Source organism: Mustela lutreola, chromosome 1 (genome assembly GCF_030435805.1).
Source record: "Mustela lutreola isolate mMusLut2 chromosome 1, mMusLut2.pri, whole genome shotgun sequence".
Lineage (NCBI taxonomy): Eukaryota > Metazoa > Chordata > Mammalia > Carnivora > Mustelidae > Mustela > Mustela lutreola.
Window position 1 is genome coordinate 175,854,163 of NC_081290.1, and position 16,705 is coordinate 175,870,867.

At 46.5% G+C, this 16,705-nt stretch overlaps 1 protein-coding gene across 6 annotated transcripts in view; it reads left to right on the forward strand.

Annotated features, from left to right (window-relative positions):
- YAP1 (Yes1 associated transcriptional regulator) overlaps window positions 1-16,705 on the forward strand; it is a 111,197-nt gene that overhangs the window by 80,213 nt on the left and 14,279 nt on the right. For 3 of the 6 annotated variants that reach the window (XM_059179248.1, XM_059179215.1, XM_059179222.1), the window contains 2 exons: window positions 9,602-9,780; window positions 11,642-11,689. In XM_059179248.1, the coding sequence (XP_059035231.1) occupies window positions 9,602-9,780; window positions 11,642-11,689 (227 nt within the window). The remainder of the gene's footprint in view (window positions 1-9,601; window positions 9,781-11,641; window positions 11,690-16,705) is intronic. The other 3 variants (XM_059179254.1, XM_059179231.1, XM_059179239.1) reach the window with 1 other exon arrangement.

The following is a 16,705-nucleotide window of genomic DNA, read 5'->3' on the forward strand; positions in this document are numbered from 1 at the left end:
AGGCCTGCTGGGGGCTGGGTGAGCCACGGCCCCGGCGGGCGTCGCAGTGTGAGGTGGGCACTAGGGAAGTGACCATTTTATTGCCTCAGATTATGGAATACCACACTTGCTTCAGTCCTGGCGGTCTGCGCGTCTGTTCGTGCCTGTGTGGTTTCTGTCTTGTTTTCAGTGTTCTTTCAGGAGGACGGAGCCAAGAGAATCTGTCGGTCACGGTCAGCAGTTTGCCCTGCGCCTGAGCAGGGCGGGCCTGGTAGGCCCTTCGTGGCTGCCGCTGGCTCAGCAGGGCCAGGAATTACAAAGTGAAGGTTTTTTTTTTTTAACGGAAGTTAGTCATATTTAAAGCTTAAGATCACCAAAGTCACTGAACAGTAATTTAAATTAATGGTTTATTTATGGTACTATAAAGGCCCTAACATCAAACACCAAAACAAAACAAAAAACAACAACAACCTTAATTAGCTTTTAAAAGAACAACTGCTTGGAGCTGTGTTTTACCAGCTCTGCGTCCATAGCAAGTCCCCTGTAAGACCTGCGGGTGGAGAAAGCCGGCGTGGGCACCACGTCCGTGTCCCCGCAGAGACTCCGCGGCAAGAAGCGGGTTGTAGACTCGCCAAGGGAAAAGGCAGATAGGCTTCTGTAGAAATAAGAGCGACTTCGGAGGAGAGCGGCCCCTCTTTGTGGTTTGGTTTTACCCTTGCTCGGTTCTGCCGCTCTAGCTGCTGAGGTCATTTTATAGCTCCTGCTGGACTTGCTTCAACTTGGAGAGTGTCCTGTGAGTTGCACATGGCCTCGTGCTGAGCAGGGATAGGAGCTGGTTCAGTAATGGATCTTCCGACCTGCGCCCAAGTGCCAGTTCTGGGCTGAGCATAACGGGGGCCACTGGGGAGGGGCTGTGGGCTGCTCCATAAGTAAGTCACCACCAGACGTGTGAGGTCCAGTGAGGGATGGAGGACTCGCGAGGCACCCCGGAAGGGAGTAACGTGGGATGAAGTATGCCCGGTTGGGGGCAGTGGGGGAGAAAGCGTGACTGGCTGGGGGGGAAGGGCTGTTCCAAAGAGGGACACTGAGGCACGAGAAGAGCCCCATCAAGCTCTAGACTAGAAGGTCCAAGTTTGTGCTTGTCAGCCAAGACTCAAAAATGGACCTCTTCTCAACTATAAATTCCCCTAGAAAAAGAGCCTTTATAGTAATAAGGGACATGTGATTGGAAATAGAGTTATTAATGGCAGTATTTATTCAATAATTTAATGACTTCATGATGCCAGGTGTATTTTAAAATGTAATTCCCCTTCTCTTCTAACCAGTAGTCTCATTATCTGGACTTTCTTTCCAAACTAGGCTTCAGATTTCTTTTCCATAGTAAAGGGAAGACGTGGCTGTGCTCTGGGGACAGAAAGAACTGAACGCTCGTTAGAACACTTGCTTTTCTTCTCAGCTCAGTTAGCAGTGCCTGTGTCGTACCCCAAACTGCGCAAAAACGTGATAAGGGGAGTATGTGCTATTGGGTTTTTGTAAGTTCCATCCACAATTGTAGTTTGAAAAATACTATTTTAGTAAATGTTCATGCCAGTCTTTTGATAGATGTTTGAAAGAAGTTGAATGGACCTAAGTAATGATGTTTGTTGTCAGTATTTTTTTTTTTTAACAGTTTAAGGATTTAAAAACTAGAGCCCAATTTTGGGTGTGGATGGGTTGGGTTGGTACTTGGGAAAGGAGAGAAGTGCAAAATGTGGGAAGGGGGCGTTTCTGTGCCTGGGACAAGAGCTAGAGCAGGGCCTTCAAGGAGACCCACTGCTGCGACCTGACACAGTCAGACCATGGCGCTGTCCCTTGTGACACCCCGTCAGATGGCTAAAATCAAGGGCAGAGCGTCAGTGTTCACCAGAGTGTGCCAGAATTGGAACTCTCATATGGTCGAGGCAGCCACTTTGGAAAGCAGTTTGGCAGATGCTCAGAAGGTTAAATACACAGTTCGCTCAGGACCCGGCAGCTCCTTCCTGGGCATGCTTGTAGGGGATGCCGAGACCGTGCGTCCACACAGAAAGCTGCACGTGAGTTTTCACAGCAGCTCTGCTCACGATAGTCCTTGCCCGTCGATGTGTGACTAGACCAGCAAGGCAGGCTGTACCTGTGTCACGACATGATAATCGGCAACGACAAAGGAAGGAATTGTCAGTACACGCTAAACGTGGTTCAATCTTGAACATACACTAAGTGACACAGGCCCGTCGCAAAAGGCCACATGTTGTTTTATTCTGCGTATGTGTTCATGTGTTCTGTCCAGGCTGGGCTTGTCCGTAGGCCTGAAGATAGATGCCTGGCCTCCAGGGGTGCGGGAGGGGCGCGCTGCAGAGGGTACAGGGTTTCTTTGGGGGATGAACAGGTACTGAAGTTGGTGATGGCTGCGCAATTCTGCAAATCCGTGAGAAGTGTTAAAAGGGTGAAATATCTCAGAGCTTGCTGTTTTCTGAAAGGTTGTATTTTTAACTAATGTTTGCATCGGGTGTGGGATCCAAACCCACACCCAGGAGACCCGAGAATGGCATGTCCCCCCAGCTGAGCCAGCCAGGCTCCCCAGGAAAACTTACTTTTAAGAAAGTCCTTCCTGGTCTGCCACTGTTGTTTAGGTCCAGAGCTCAGTGGAGTGATGGGAAACTCTTTAGTGTATTGCTGGTAAAGGATTCCGAGGAGGGGACACGGGGCTGGCCCCAAAGGTGGACCACGCAGCTTGGGCTCGGGCGAGGAGTCCAAGCCCCACCTGAAAATAAAATCTTTTAAAAAAGAAAGAAAAGGGAGCGCCTGGGTGTCTCAGTGGGTTAAGGCTCTGCCTTTGGCTCAGGTTATGATTTCAGGGTCCTGGGATCGAGCCCTGCATCTGGCTCTCTGCTCAGCAGGGAGCCTGCTTCCCACCCATCCCCCTCCTGCCTCTCTGCCTCTCTTGTGATCTCTGTCTGTCAAATAAATAAATCTTAAAAAAAAAAAAAGGATAGATTCAGTCATTAGATTAGGACTCTGGTTTTTTGCACCTTTTATAGGAGGCAGATTCTGTGTGAATTGAACAGTAATTATCACTGAAAAAACCCATATTCTATTTAAATGCATAATTTATTGTGCCAATTAGTAGCCATTTTTTGTAGATGTGGATTCAGCCTCCCATGTTGTGTAGTGAACACTGAGCTGGCAGCGGGTGTTTTGTGTTTTGCTTTTTAGTTTTCAGATTGACAACCTGTTTGTGTTTTTAAAAAAGTATTCATTTTTTAAAATAGATTTACTATTTTATAGTCTTGAGCATCCCTGAAGGTATGTGCAAAACCCAAGATTTGTTTCGGAATGTTAGGGGCAGGCTAACAGGGCGGCGTGCAGGGTTGAGTGAAGACGGGCCTTCTCGGGCTGTGGGGGACTCGGTGCAAGTTAGCAGGATTCTCGTTTCAATTCCTGCTTGATGAGGTTACTAGGTTTTAATTTATTTAATTTATTAATTAATTAATAAATTAATTAATAAATTTTCAATTTATTTAATTAATTAATTAGATTTATTTGATTTATTATCACCAGGATTATGGTGATTACCGCATCTGGAATACTTTGTAATATTCCAAGGTTGAAGTTTTATTACAAAACTGAAAACCTTCGGAAGCTTGAAAATGCAGGTGTTGAGAAGGAGGTCTGGGACCAGACGCATCCGTGGGGATGACCTGTTCTGTGGAGACAGGGGACTCTTTTCAGTAATTGTTGAGTCTGAAGTTTGCTACTGTAATGCTGATTTGTTCAGTAACACTTGAAAGTTACTGTTTCACAGTCCAAGCAGCACAGATTGAATTTAAAAATACTAGCTCTTAAAAAATTCTGTCATGTTTTAAGAATGACTGTTTTCTCTTTATCTTCTGGAAATGTTATTAAAACTGGAGAAGTTGATCATGGAAGGACTGGGTACTGCTGGTCTCTCCTTTTCTAGTTGCCCTGCCCCCTTTCCCTGGGAAAACAAAGCCTGTTTTGTTTCTCGCCTGCTTGTGAGGTCTCTGCTGTGCCCCATGTGGGCGCACTGCTCCGTGCTTTGTTGAAAGGCTTGAGATGCTCAAGGTGAAGCTCGGGACACTTCCAGAGAGGAGTCTGCCCCAGCTCCAGGGGATGAACAAGCTTGTGTGAGGGGTGATTTACATGTGCTCTGTTTTTTGGTTTTTTTTTTAAGATTTTATTTATTTATCAGAGAGAGAAGGGGAGAGAGCGAGCACAGGCAGACAGATTGGCAGGCAGAGGCAGAGGGAGAAGCAGGCTCCCTGCTGAGCAAGGACCCCCGATGTGGGACTCGGTCCCAGGACGCTGGGATCATGACCTGAGCCGAAGGCAGCTGCTTAACCAACTGAGCCACCCAGGCGTCCCTACATGCGCTCTTGAGGGGAGAGCACCACACGCTGGTATCCTTGGGAACCGTGGCCACAGATAACCCCAAGTGCTCGAGTGGTCGGGCTGTTTCTGCTGCAGACGTGGTACAGACTTCTGTTGAATTTTGCAGAGCTAGTTCTTCTCCCATCCCTTGCTCTCCTGTTTCTCCCTTTCTGTGGTTTTGAGTAGTTAAACAAGCTTAGTTCTAAAAAAGACCGTTCCAACCAGTTTAGGATGCCTTTAGCAGTGGTCACTGTCAGTAATCATTACTCCTTATGGTGTTCAGTTCTGGGAAATGGGCGGAAAGCAGAGGATATTTACGTCTTTATTTCCACGCAGTTACGTTGTTGTCTAGTTAGTTTTCACAAAGACTACATATTTATATTAACCTTTAAATGTTCTGTAACTGAGTAAAGATCCAGTGTGGAAAGCTCAAAAGTTTTCTGGATGTTTCTTAGAGATGAAGTATGGACCACTGTACAGTTATAGAGTCTGTTTTGCAGTTAATCAAGTTGCATATTCCAGCACTCCGCAACTCACTAATGGGCTGTTTCCTAGCAGTTTCTTTTTAACATTGATTTACGTAATTGCTTAGAACTGGAAACATTCTCCCCAGTAGCTGTTTGTTCTAGGGTGCAGTTTATGGGGTGTGCACCGCGTGTGATGGCGTCTTAGATGAGCTCCCAGCTCATGTCATTGAAGCAGACGTTCACGGTGGATGAGACATGTCCGTGGGGAAGACACCAGGCCTTGTGCTGGACCGCCAGGAACGGGCTTCCACAGAGGAGGAGGATGCCTTGGAGGCTGACGTGAGGCTTAATCTCCACTACCCGTTTTGTTCCAATTTGGTTTTATTGGAAAAATATGCATATCTCTGTGAATCACAGCATGCCTAGAAACACAAGTGGCTGGAAAAGTGGGAGACAGCAGAGCGCAGAATGGTTATCTGTAGCAGGAAGGGTCTTAAAGCTTAGAAAGAATTGGTCTGGAGCAGGAGCAGGTGCCCTCTGTGGCTCACCCCCTTTTCTCCAGGCTGTTATCTCCACAGCGTCTGTCGAAGGGACGTGGGGGCACGCCAAGAGTAGCCGGAGAAGCCGAGAACGGGATGAGTTACTGGGTTGTGTCGGATTCTGGTCGGGGTCGCTTTGACAGTGAAGACCACAACGATACGTGTCAGCTGTGCACCTCGTGTCGGCGGCGAGCAGGTGTGCGCAGTTGCACGAATGAGGCTGTTGATGGGTGCCTGGCAAATCTTAGTTCTTAAAATTTTTGGCTTTTTCCTATGCATTTCCCTCCAAAATACACTACAAACTATGATTATGGAATGTAAAGCCATTTATTCTTTGTAAAGAGCAATCATAAATATTTTCATGGGGCCTTCTGAGAGATTAATAAGGCTTTCCAACAATATGGGACAGCAAATCCTGTTTTGACGTCCCTTCTCTGCTCTGCCAGACAAAATACTAAAAGCAGATAACCAAAAAGACATAACTGGGGTCATAGTTTAAAAAAAAATCTCTGTGGGTCAGAAAATAAAATCCACATACTGTACAGTGAGCAAGGGCAGGCAGGACCAGGGGCCGACCAGGGTTAGGGACCTCCGCTCCCGAGGATGTCAGGACTCCAAAGTGGTAGGAACAGGGGAGATTAGACTGAAACAGGCCCTGGTGCCAAAGCAAGGATTTGACCCTGTGTCGAGTCGCAAATTTCAGGAATTGATGCACAGAACTTGTTCTTTAACCACAGTGCAGTTAAATTAGATCCCAATAAAATAGTTAGCTTTGAAAAACTGTGGTTTGCCTTCTTGAGTAATACTAGCACATATCATTAATGTTGTGATTAAAACTGTGGTTTGTGGTATGGCATTAATGAACAGAATGGAAAATCCAGGACCACAGAATCTAGCCGTTTAGTCTGTGATAAAGGTGTTTCTGGGGGAAGGATATACTTCACATGCATGTGTTGAGACTGATAGGCACAAAAAAATAAAATTTGATTCATTCACACCACATTCCAGGATAAATTCCAAATGGTCTGGATTGAATTGCCAAACAAGTATATAAAAAGGAAGCATATAGTTTTTGAATTAAAAAGTTGATGAATTCCTTTGCCATCTGGGCATGGGGAAAACTAGCTCAAATTTCAAAAAGATTGATAAATTTGCTTAAAAAAGAAACTTGTGGGGAGAAAAAAAGACAAACTAAAGAAACAGATGGAAAACAGGGAAATTATTTGTGGCGTATGTACTGCCATAGTAGTCTATCCCTAGGCTGTGGCGACAGTCTGTAGTAGAGTATGTAAAGACTAATAACCCCGTTGGACAAGATAGGAAAACAATTGACGTTGAAAACACACATGGCCCTTAAATTCGGGTAATTGCTCAAACTTTGGTGATAAAAACTAGCAAAGTGAAATCACACGAGCCATTTCTCATCTTTCAGATTGGCAAAAGTCCAAAAGTTCGGCAAGGATTTGAGAGGAAAGCAAGATTCCCTTAACGCATTACTGGGACGGTGCAATGAAGTGTGCCCCATGGTGTGAGAGGCAGGAAGGGAGGGCTTTGCTGAGAGCGCTTGTTTTCAGCCACTAACTTAACAGCTGTCCCCGCTAGGACTCTGCCCCGGCTAGCCGAAGAACAAAGTGAGGTGTGTATGAGCTGACTCTGACGTAGTGAAAACCTGACGGAAAATTGGTTGAATGGAACCCTAATTAGCTATTTTATAAAGGAAATGAGAGAAAACCTGGATATTGTGCTTTGGAGTGGTCCCGAGGGGATGTCCGTGAGTGCGAAAAGGGGCCTGGAGTAGAGCCGTCCAGTGTGGGTGCCACCGCAGGTCCCAGAAGTGTGCATGTTTTTGCTTGGACTTTTAGAACGCCCGGAGCACTGGTGACTGTTGGGCGGGTTAGTGCTGGCAGGGGGCAGGTAGATGAGTCTCCAGAGTTGGCGAGCATAGTGTCACCGGTCACCCTCGATGGTGAGTTGGTGGCCGAGGTGGCCTGGAGAGCAGTTACTCAGCTGCCTTCACCGCAGCCCTGACAACTCAGAACTTTCCAGTTGTCGTCGTGTTGAGCGGACGTTCAGCTCGTGCTGTTTGAAGGAACGGCATATGTGGGAGGGGTAACACATCCTCACTTAGTAGAACCACACTTCTCAGCAGAAGAGAGAGAACACTCAGAACCCCAAGGAAAACCCCTGAGTGATACACGTGGACACTGTATGAGTGAAAGGCTGCACTGTTGACCTGACAGTTGTCCATGAGGCAGTGGATGGGGATAGGGAAGAAACAGAATTAATCGTGTATTGATCGGAAAGCTGCACAACAAGCATGGGAGAGTTTATCTGTTTTTCCTGCTTCTCTGTATGTTTGTGGAAGTCAATTTTGGAACTTTGAAACGTGTTTGGAAGCTTAACAGTCTATTAAGTAGCTCATGAGTTAAACGGAAATTGAAGCAGAAACCACAGGTATTTGGAAGAGAACAGTTGTGAATTACACTTTCCAAAGGGAGGACACAGGAAGAGCATCACTTAAAGGTAAATGTACTGATTTTCAGTGCTTCACTAAAAGATTGATACTAAATAACTGGATGTCAAGAAGTTGGAAACACAGAAAGCCTGGAGGGAAAAGGCAGGAGCAGGAGGTCGGACGCGGTAGTGGGCGCCCTCCGTGCACATCAGCCAGGGGCCTGGGGCTGGACTGAATGAAGGCGCAGACATGGTGGTGGTGTCCGTTCTGTCTCAGCGTGGGGCTGGCGTCGTGGCAGAGTTGGCCAGTCTTTGGTGACGTGGGTGGCAGCATTTGTGAATTGTCATATCCCAGATTGTTCCGTTTCTGCCTTAGTGAGAACTCAGCTCAGGTGTTTTAGCTCCAGCTTCAGGCCGGCCACTGCACAGGGCCCCGAGGACATGCACATAACTTGGGTCCTCGGCCCGTGCCCGTAGCAGTATCAAGAGGGCAGGGCTCTGGGAGAGGCTGAGCCTTGTGCTCCTGTGTCCCAGGCCTGTACCGGGGGCCCACGAGTAACCCTTGCCAGGGGGTCGGGCCTGTGCCTGGGGACCCTGGGAAGTCACAGGAGTGTGGTGGGACAGACAGGTGTGTCATTTTGCGCTATGCTCACGTCCTGGGCTCAGGATTGTGTTGGGAGGTTGTGGGACAGTGTTTTTCCTTCAGCGTCTGTGAAGTTGTTAGGGCCTGAGGTTTTCTTGGTCGGTGTGTATTAAACATTAAGTAGAAGCAGGGACCCAAAATGTCACCTGGAACAGTTGGTGTGTGTCTGAAAGGTGGTATGTCGTTCCATTTCCTGGAATAACTGTCTGCTCAGGAGGCTGCCATGGGCCATGGTTTGGTCCGGGTGGTGTCCGTGACCGAAACTCCCTGGTGGGAGAATCCACGGTTCCTGATTGTCACGTGGTCATGGGGGGCCCAGCACAGGGCCCGTCCCCACCACCGGGGGCCAGTGTCCTGTGCCACAGACCTCAGCCCACTGTCCGGGTATGCCTGGGCTCTTCATTCATCACTGTCACCTGCTTGCTTCCGGAGAGGTTCTGCGTGTGTTTCAGTCACTTACACATGTTTGAACATTTTGTTTATTTTTTAAGATTTTATTTTTAAGTCCTCTCTCCACGTGATGTGGGGCTGAACTCCCAACCCTGGGCTCCTGTTGCGCACTCCCCCAAGCGAGCCAGCGGCGTCCCAAGGACGGGGCATTACAGCGAGCTTTACTGCTCACAGTGCTTTGTGCCATTTGCTCTGGGAGCTGTATTTTTTTATTAAATCTGTATGTATTATAATTTTATAATGAGCAACGTGTTCACATCATTCACAAGTCACCCAAAATGTCTCTGCAAGTCCGTCCTCTCGTCAGTTTCCCCGCTGCAGAGCCGGCAGAGGTTAGTTGGTTCTGAGCCGTCTGTCACTTTTTCGTACTTTTGTTCCACACTCGGCTCTTAACCTGCGGCATCTGCAGCCGCTGCATGTCGTGGGAGGTGCACGCTCCCTTGTGTCTCCTGACTCTTGTCTTGGGTCTTGTTCAAGGACAGCAGGGGCAGTGACAATAACGACCAGTTAACACAACCCTTGTCCTAGGGATGGATTTTCAGCTTATTTCCAGTCCCTGCCAAAAAGGTGAAAAGGCTGTGTTGACTCTTCCTAGTTGCTTTTGAAAAACTCCTTTCCCTTGGCTACCAGTGTTTTAGGCCAGATATTTTGTTTCCTTGCAGCCATGAACCAGAGGATCAGCCAGAGCGCCCCGGTGAAGCAGCCTCCTCCCCTGGCCCCACAGAGCCCTCCAGGGGGCGTCCTGGGCAGTGGCGGCCCCGGCCCGCAGCAGATGCGGCTGCAGCAGCTGCAGATGGAGAAGGAGCGGCTGCGCCTGAAGCAGCAGGAGCTGCTCCGCCAGGTGAGGCCCCGGGGGAGAGGCCACCCCGCTCCCCGGGTTGCGCTGTTCTGGACCCGGCAGGGGCCTGTCCACAAGGTGCTTCCCTGGTGCTTCTGTTGAATCCCAGAGACCCCAAGCTTAGGAGATCCCATAGTGCCTTCCCGGTGCCTGCTCTGAGCAGTCCTCGGGGCGGACAAGGCCGGGATCTGCTCCCGGGAAGTGCCGTTGTGCTCCGGGACAGCGGACCGCCCCTGTCAGAGCCGGGGGCTCCCGGAGGGGAGCTGAGTCCAGGGACCAGGATGCAGCCTTACCAGAGCAGCGTATGTTGTCATTTTCCTAGAGGTTGTTCTGACAGGAAAACAGTGCGATTTTGAAGGGGGCAGAAGGTGAAGGTGTGTGAAGACCGAACCTCCCGCTCTGTGTCCCGAGTCCACCCCTCGGGGTGGCCGGAATGGTCAGCTTCTCACCTACGTTGTTCTCCAACATTGTTTCTGCCCACAGACACAGAACACATGTATCTACTGTTTTTCCACTAAATTGTAGCCTCCCAAGTGTAGAAATTAAAACGTCATGACACTCCACGTTTCTGTTCCCCGGAGGCAGGACCTTGGCTCAGGCCCATTAGTGATGTGGGCCACGTCCCAGGAGGGTCGCTGGATGTGCACAGACGTGGTGCCGTCCCCAGACTCTGACGTGGGATTGGAGAAACTGGGCCCTGGGGATGGGGACTCGGCCCTGGAGGTCCCAGACAGACCCACCTCTCAGCTGTCTGTGCTGCCCGTTGTCCGTCCGTGTAAGGCCAGCGCGCCGGGCCCCGGCTCTGAGCCCAGACGCCAGGGCGTGCTTGTTCAGGGTTCGAGGCCACAGAGTGGTTGTCACGGACGGATTTCTTAACCTGCCGGGAAGGTGTAGAAAGGAAGCACTTCAACTCAATGTTCTGGACCTCTGGCTAACAAATGTCTGTGAAGGAAAGATATTTCTCATTTAAATAAAAACTCGATCATCAGAGCGAGGCGGCACCATCGAGAATATGACGATGGAGCTGCTAGAGGAAACAAAGCGGCCTCCGGGCCTGTTTCCGACGCTGCCCACGCACACGCCGGTCCCCGTTCCACATAGGAGTTGAAGACTGTCCAAACCAGGAAATCTTACTAAGAGTGAAGATCTGTTAATGTCACCGTTCATCATTTTGCTGTATGTTAATGTCACCGTTCATCATTTTGATCAGCCTGGGGTTTTGTTCGTTTTGTTGTTTGTAACGGTCTGTTCGGGTGGGCAGTGCTGCTGTTTGTGAAGCTCTTCCTTCTGGAGTCTTGTCCTCCCTCCTACTGTGGGTGACGGGTCCGAGACAAGCAGCTTAACTCCCTTTAAAGGCAGCTCTGTTTCTTCCTTTTCACCAGCTGTGTTGTCTTTCTCACTTCCAAGTGATAGACCTGCTCTATTTCATACTAATAGTCTGTTTATTAGGATTTTTTTGGTTTTGTTTTTTGGCAATCAGTATAAATTCAGCAAGTCTCAAGTCTTTGGCTTCCTGTGAATTTCTTCCCTTGTTGGTTGCTCTTACCACTGAACATTGAATGACACTTTTCCTGCTCCTTCTAATCCTCAGAAGCAAAGAACCTTCCTGACCAATATCCAATTTTGTTTGAGTCCTGACGCCTAAAGCCTGCTGTCCTGTCCTCCGTGCTGTTCAGTGCCCCTGAGGTTTCAGTTTGTTACGTGGTGACCCCATCAGCTCCTGTCTTCCTCGGTCTGCTGCTTCTCGGGCTGGCTTGGGAGTTCTCTCTGTGGTGCTATGTCTGGATGAAATTTGTAAGTCAGCCTACATAGCCAAACCATGTGGCTTAAAGTAATTTTTATCCATCTTATTTTTTACTCTTAGGCAATGCGGAATATCAATCCCAGCACAGCAAATTCTCCAAAATGTCAGGTAGGCTCTTAATCTGATGTTTTAGCATTAAAAACAAAACAAAACAAAAAAAAAGATATTAAATTAGGAAAGCAAGAAACTTGCGCTCCAGGGTCCTGTCCTTACTGAGCGTCAGCCCAGGGGGTGTGACTGTGAGCCATCTCTTCCCAAATACGTACATTCCCTCTGCCGTTCCCAGAAGGTCTGCACGGCCTGCTTCCCTCCTGCTCCTTCCAGAGAGCGTCTAGCGCTCAGTTTGATCATGGAAGTCTCGTTTTATTCCGTATTTAAAGTGTATTATGTCCCTGTTGTACATCCTGTCAGCCTTGAGCTGTGTGTGATTCTCAGGTGCGTAGCTTACAGTAGTGTTTGTAATGATGGATAGGAGCTATGCACCTGACGGGGACAGACCGGCACAGCTCATCCCCTTGGGCGGACTACTGTAAGACCTCTTAAGAGAGTCACAGTAGTATTCTTAGGGGAAAAAATTCTTTCCAGGGCTTCCCAAAGGAAGAATATCACAATTATCAGAAGAGGGAAGGGCCTGCTTGGGTCGCGTTTGGGGTTTCTTTGTTGACTTTATCAGCTTGTCTCCCTGATGAACCCCAGAGAGCACTGGTTGAAAAGGAATCTTATGTAGATGGAGAGATTGTTGCCATTTGTCCTAACTCAGACACTTCCGTGAAGGGAAGACTCTCAGTCTTGAAAACAGACTCTCTGTGCTCAGGGTTCACAGGATATAAAGGACTGAAGACCTGAGGGGGTCATTGCACTTTTCATGGGTGGGCAGATGCTACCACGTGCCCCTTGTGCGCTGCGGGGCTGAAGGGCATGTGTCCGAATGAGCTATGGAAGCAGGAGTTGGCAGAGCTCCGCTCATTTTGGATGCTGTCATTGTGCCTGTCAGAGCCCGTGCTGATCAAGTCAGAGTCCCTGTAGAGACAGTTAACTTGGGGAGGGAAAACTCGCTTCCTTAGCCCATAAATGCCTTCTCGAAGCAAGACATCAGGGGAGGGGCAAACTCCTGGAAGTTGTCTTCGGTGGAGAGAGCGCATCCTCGCGGTGAGGGCCTGGCCAGAGCCCGGAGCATGGGTCTTAAGAAGTGAGGATACATCCCGTGCTTTAGCTCTGAAGTGTTTCTGAAAGAAGGCTTCTCTTTGTGATAAGTGAGGTGGAAACTATGATAAGTGAGGTGGAAACTAAGATAGGAGCAGAAATTAAATGAGATTTGGGTTTAAGCAAAAAGTGCTCCATGCCAAAAGTGTTTTGAGGTTGTTTCTTTGTTTTCCTACTGAGATTTTAAACCATAAATCTGATAAATGAGTAGCTTAAGGTCTTTCACACTTGAGTACAAATGTAAATAGTAGCCCTTATTAAAATGATCAGGCGTTCTTAGATTTTCTTTTTAATAGTTTCAGAAAAGTTGAGAATTATAGAATGTCCGTTAAGTTTATATGATGTTAATTAAAATTACGGAGTTGATTCCTTAGATTTAGAAGCCTGAAAAGGTTTTGTAAAAAGCAACTTTGGATGTGCTGGAGAATGGAATACTGGTTTGTTATGTAAGTTTTTATTTGTCAGTGTGTTCGCCTGGCAGGTGTGGGAGTGTCCGTGAATCTTAAGAGGTTTGGTGCGGGGTTAAGTTTGGAGTGGCTCCGAAACAGAATGTGATGGGGTTTGTTGTCAGTCAAGCCTGTGTGTGCTGACGTGTTTTCTGGGTGACCTTCAGGTAGTTGCCAGGAAACAATTTCACAAAGAGGGATCTTCTCTGAAGTGAAAATCTGGCTTTGTAGGGGGTTACCAGGAAAGTTGGGAAGAGCTTTCCTGTCTCAAGGAACAGAATGTATGAAGGAATAATGGAGAAAGGGGGACAGATCCAATATTTGAGTCCTAAATGGTGTTCAAAGTGCCATTTTACTTTTCTGATAGGAATTAGTGCACATGAGCTAAGCAACATGAAATCTGTGTCATCGCTCTGTAATTAGATCGTAATCATACAGTTCAGATGCTGTGGCATGTGGGAAGGTACCATACTTCAAAATGTTTACAAAGGTAGTCATTTCAAAAGCTATCTTTTAATTTTTACCAAATAGGATTAACTACACAGATCTGTTTCTGGTCACATAGACTGATGTCAGTGTGGGACAGGTTAATGTGGAATTCTGAAGAATTAAGACCACTTTAAAGGATTTTGTATAGGTAGAAATTAACAGCTTACTTTGTTAGGGTTTGTTGGCAAATTTTGGAATAACTTGCCTTCGGAGAACTTAAAATTTTAAATTTCATTGTGATTATTCATTACTTTCATGCTTCAGAATTTTTGTTTTCAGAAGAAACTTTTTGGAACTATAAATGTTATCTTCACTCCCAGAGGTCAAGTCTTTACTGTTCAATTTTCTAGCTGTATCTTTTTAATACATCAGTTACTTCTTTGTAAATTGGGAGACCTTTAGAGAGAGTTGGTTAGGAACGCGTCAGTTTCTGTTTGAAAGTCTTGTGAAAGGAAACACTTTGAGAAAGATAGTACCCCTCAAGTGTGAATGTTTTTACCTTCTCTTGTGCCTGAGAATCTGGTTCCCCAGGATGGGTGAGATGATGAAGTGGGATTGCAGAGCCCCCCGCCCCGGGTGTCTTCAGTAGCTCCTCTCCCTCTCCGTCTTCCTCTGGCCGCGAGCACTCTTCTGTCCTCTTGCCCTGATTCTGGTCATGAGCACGTCTCCTCCCTCTTGCTCCCCAGGGTTCTCCAGTTTCTTTAGAAGGCCTAGGTCAAAACCTGTCCTCATTGGCCTTCTTAGGATTCTTGAAACGACTCAGAGTGTAGAAACAAGACTGCTGTGTCTAGCTGGAATGAGTATTAGTTGGGAATGGCAACATCGTGATCAGCCTCTGGTTCAGTGAGGGGCACAGCCCATTGTGTGAACGTGCAGCGACTGTATCACACCACTAGCCTGCAGAGGTGAGGACGGTTGGATGTCCGCAGTTTCGGCCAAATGGAGCCAAATAATAGCACTGTTCAGGGCAGTGTGAGAACAGTGGCCGTCAATCTTGTTTTCCCTGAATTTAATAGCAGTAAAGAATTTGGCTTTTTGTTCGTCCAAATGGTCTTTCCTGTTAGCAGACACTAGAAAAGCTATTTCAGAGTCCAGTTAACTTTTCCCAAGATTCTGTCTCCTCTTTTTGAAGTCCTAATACTAAATAAACTATAAATTCATTTAAGTGTTTTCTCATGAATAAAGAATTTCATGTGTTCTTTTTAATAGGAAAGTTGGAAACTCTCTAAGCCTCATACCTGCATAGGTTATCTCATTTGTTTTATTCATCGAAGTGTCTATAATTTGAAGAATGTTAAAAAAAAATGTATTCCTTTGACATTATAATTAACAAAAATTATAGAAGACCTAATTCTAGAGATCTTTCAGAAAGAGTGTTGAATCCCAGGATAGTGCTGGAAACACAAAACTTAAAGTCTGCTTTCGGAGATCACCTTTCAGAGTTCAGTGTCCTAACAGTCCCTAGATCCATGTGTACATGTTTTTTAAGTAAAAAATGTTATGAAGTTGAAGATAATTTGGTAAAATGGCACACATTAAAAAAAAAGAAGAAGAAGAAGCATTCTAAACACTGGCCAAATGTTTTAAAATCCCTGCCGACCTAATGAAATGCTCTGTGCTGGAAGTAGGGCACAGCAAGGTCCCTCTGGAACCACTAGAAGAAATGCCTTTCTTCCTCCTCTGTTTTTAAAATTGTGGACTTACACTGCTGTGGCTGAGACAAACTGTTACAATGTGTATTTTTAGTTACTCTCCATTTCTAAATTTGGATTTGTAGTTCACTAAACTAACCTTCCTTAAGCAAATGATGACCCAGAGGAAAACAACTGAACCTTCAGTTGTGTGTTGCGTTCCCTAAAATGAACGCCCCATTCCATAGCTTCCTGTGCGCTAAAGACAGAGTTGCCTCAAGAAAGAGATTAAGGTTGACGTTGTGTGTTCATAGAACCTTCTATAAGTGGAGTCGTAACTGTTCACCTACCACAATTACTCTGGGATTCATTCGTGTGCGTTCGGTCTCTTCATTGTTAACTGGTGTTCCGTGGTGGGCTAGCATGCTGTACTTATCTTTTCACTCATTAATAGACTTTGGATTTGTTCCAGGTTTTGACTTTGTGTAGGGGTGGGGGGGTACATGCTTTGATTTCCCTTGGATACTCTTAAGAATTCAGTAACCCAGGAATATTCTCAATGTTGCCAGACTATGGACTACTGCCTTTCTCCTTGTTTTTCTAAATGATGAATCAAAGTACTGATTTCATATGGGTCCAAAATACTTTAACTATCAGATACATATTAAGGTATCTTTTGACCCTGTGGGAAATGATACTGCTCTTTAAGTGAGAGGAGGGGAAATATGGAAAGGAACAGTGGCATGGCTCTATCCCAAGTCCATGAAAGTCCACTGTATAAAGCAGGCGAACTCGTGTTTTCCCTTACAAACCATCCTGGAAAGTTCCCTTCAGACCAAGCTGGGACCATCCGTTTTACTTACAGTGCAGAGAGCTGTGACTCCAAATGTATCCCAGATTAGCTAAGATTTACAAGCTCAGTGGGAAAAGCTGCCACATTTTTGTATTATTACAGAAGACTATGAGCTAAAAATACTTGCTTCATTTAGAAAAAGTCAAATACTCCAAAAGAACTTTTTGACCTTTGAAATACAGAAGCATGATTAAATTCTGGCCAAATTTCCTATAACTTGCCTCTCCGTTTTTGAAAGTCTGTCAAACTATTTATTCTAACTACCTTTGGGAAAAAGAGAAGCCTAACAAACTTGTATTTTTAGCTTAGTATTCTAATTTTAGGCATTTGTTCAGAGTAAAAAATCTCCTTAGAGATAGACATAACTTTCAACATGAGCTGTTTCCACTGAAATCTGTTTTTAGAGACGATCCAGTTACGTCCCAAGCTTGTTTTTGAAGCAGCTGTGCCAGATTTACCCAGTTACAGAGTAATGTCCATATTTATCCGAAGTGTGTTCCGC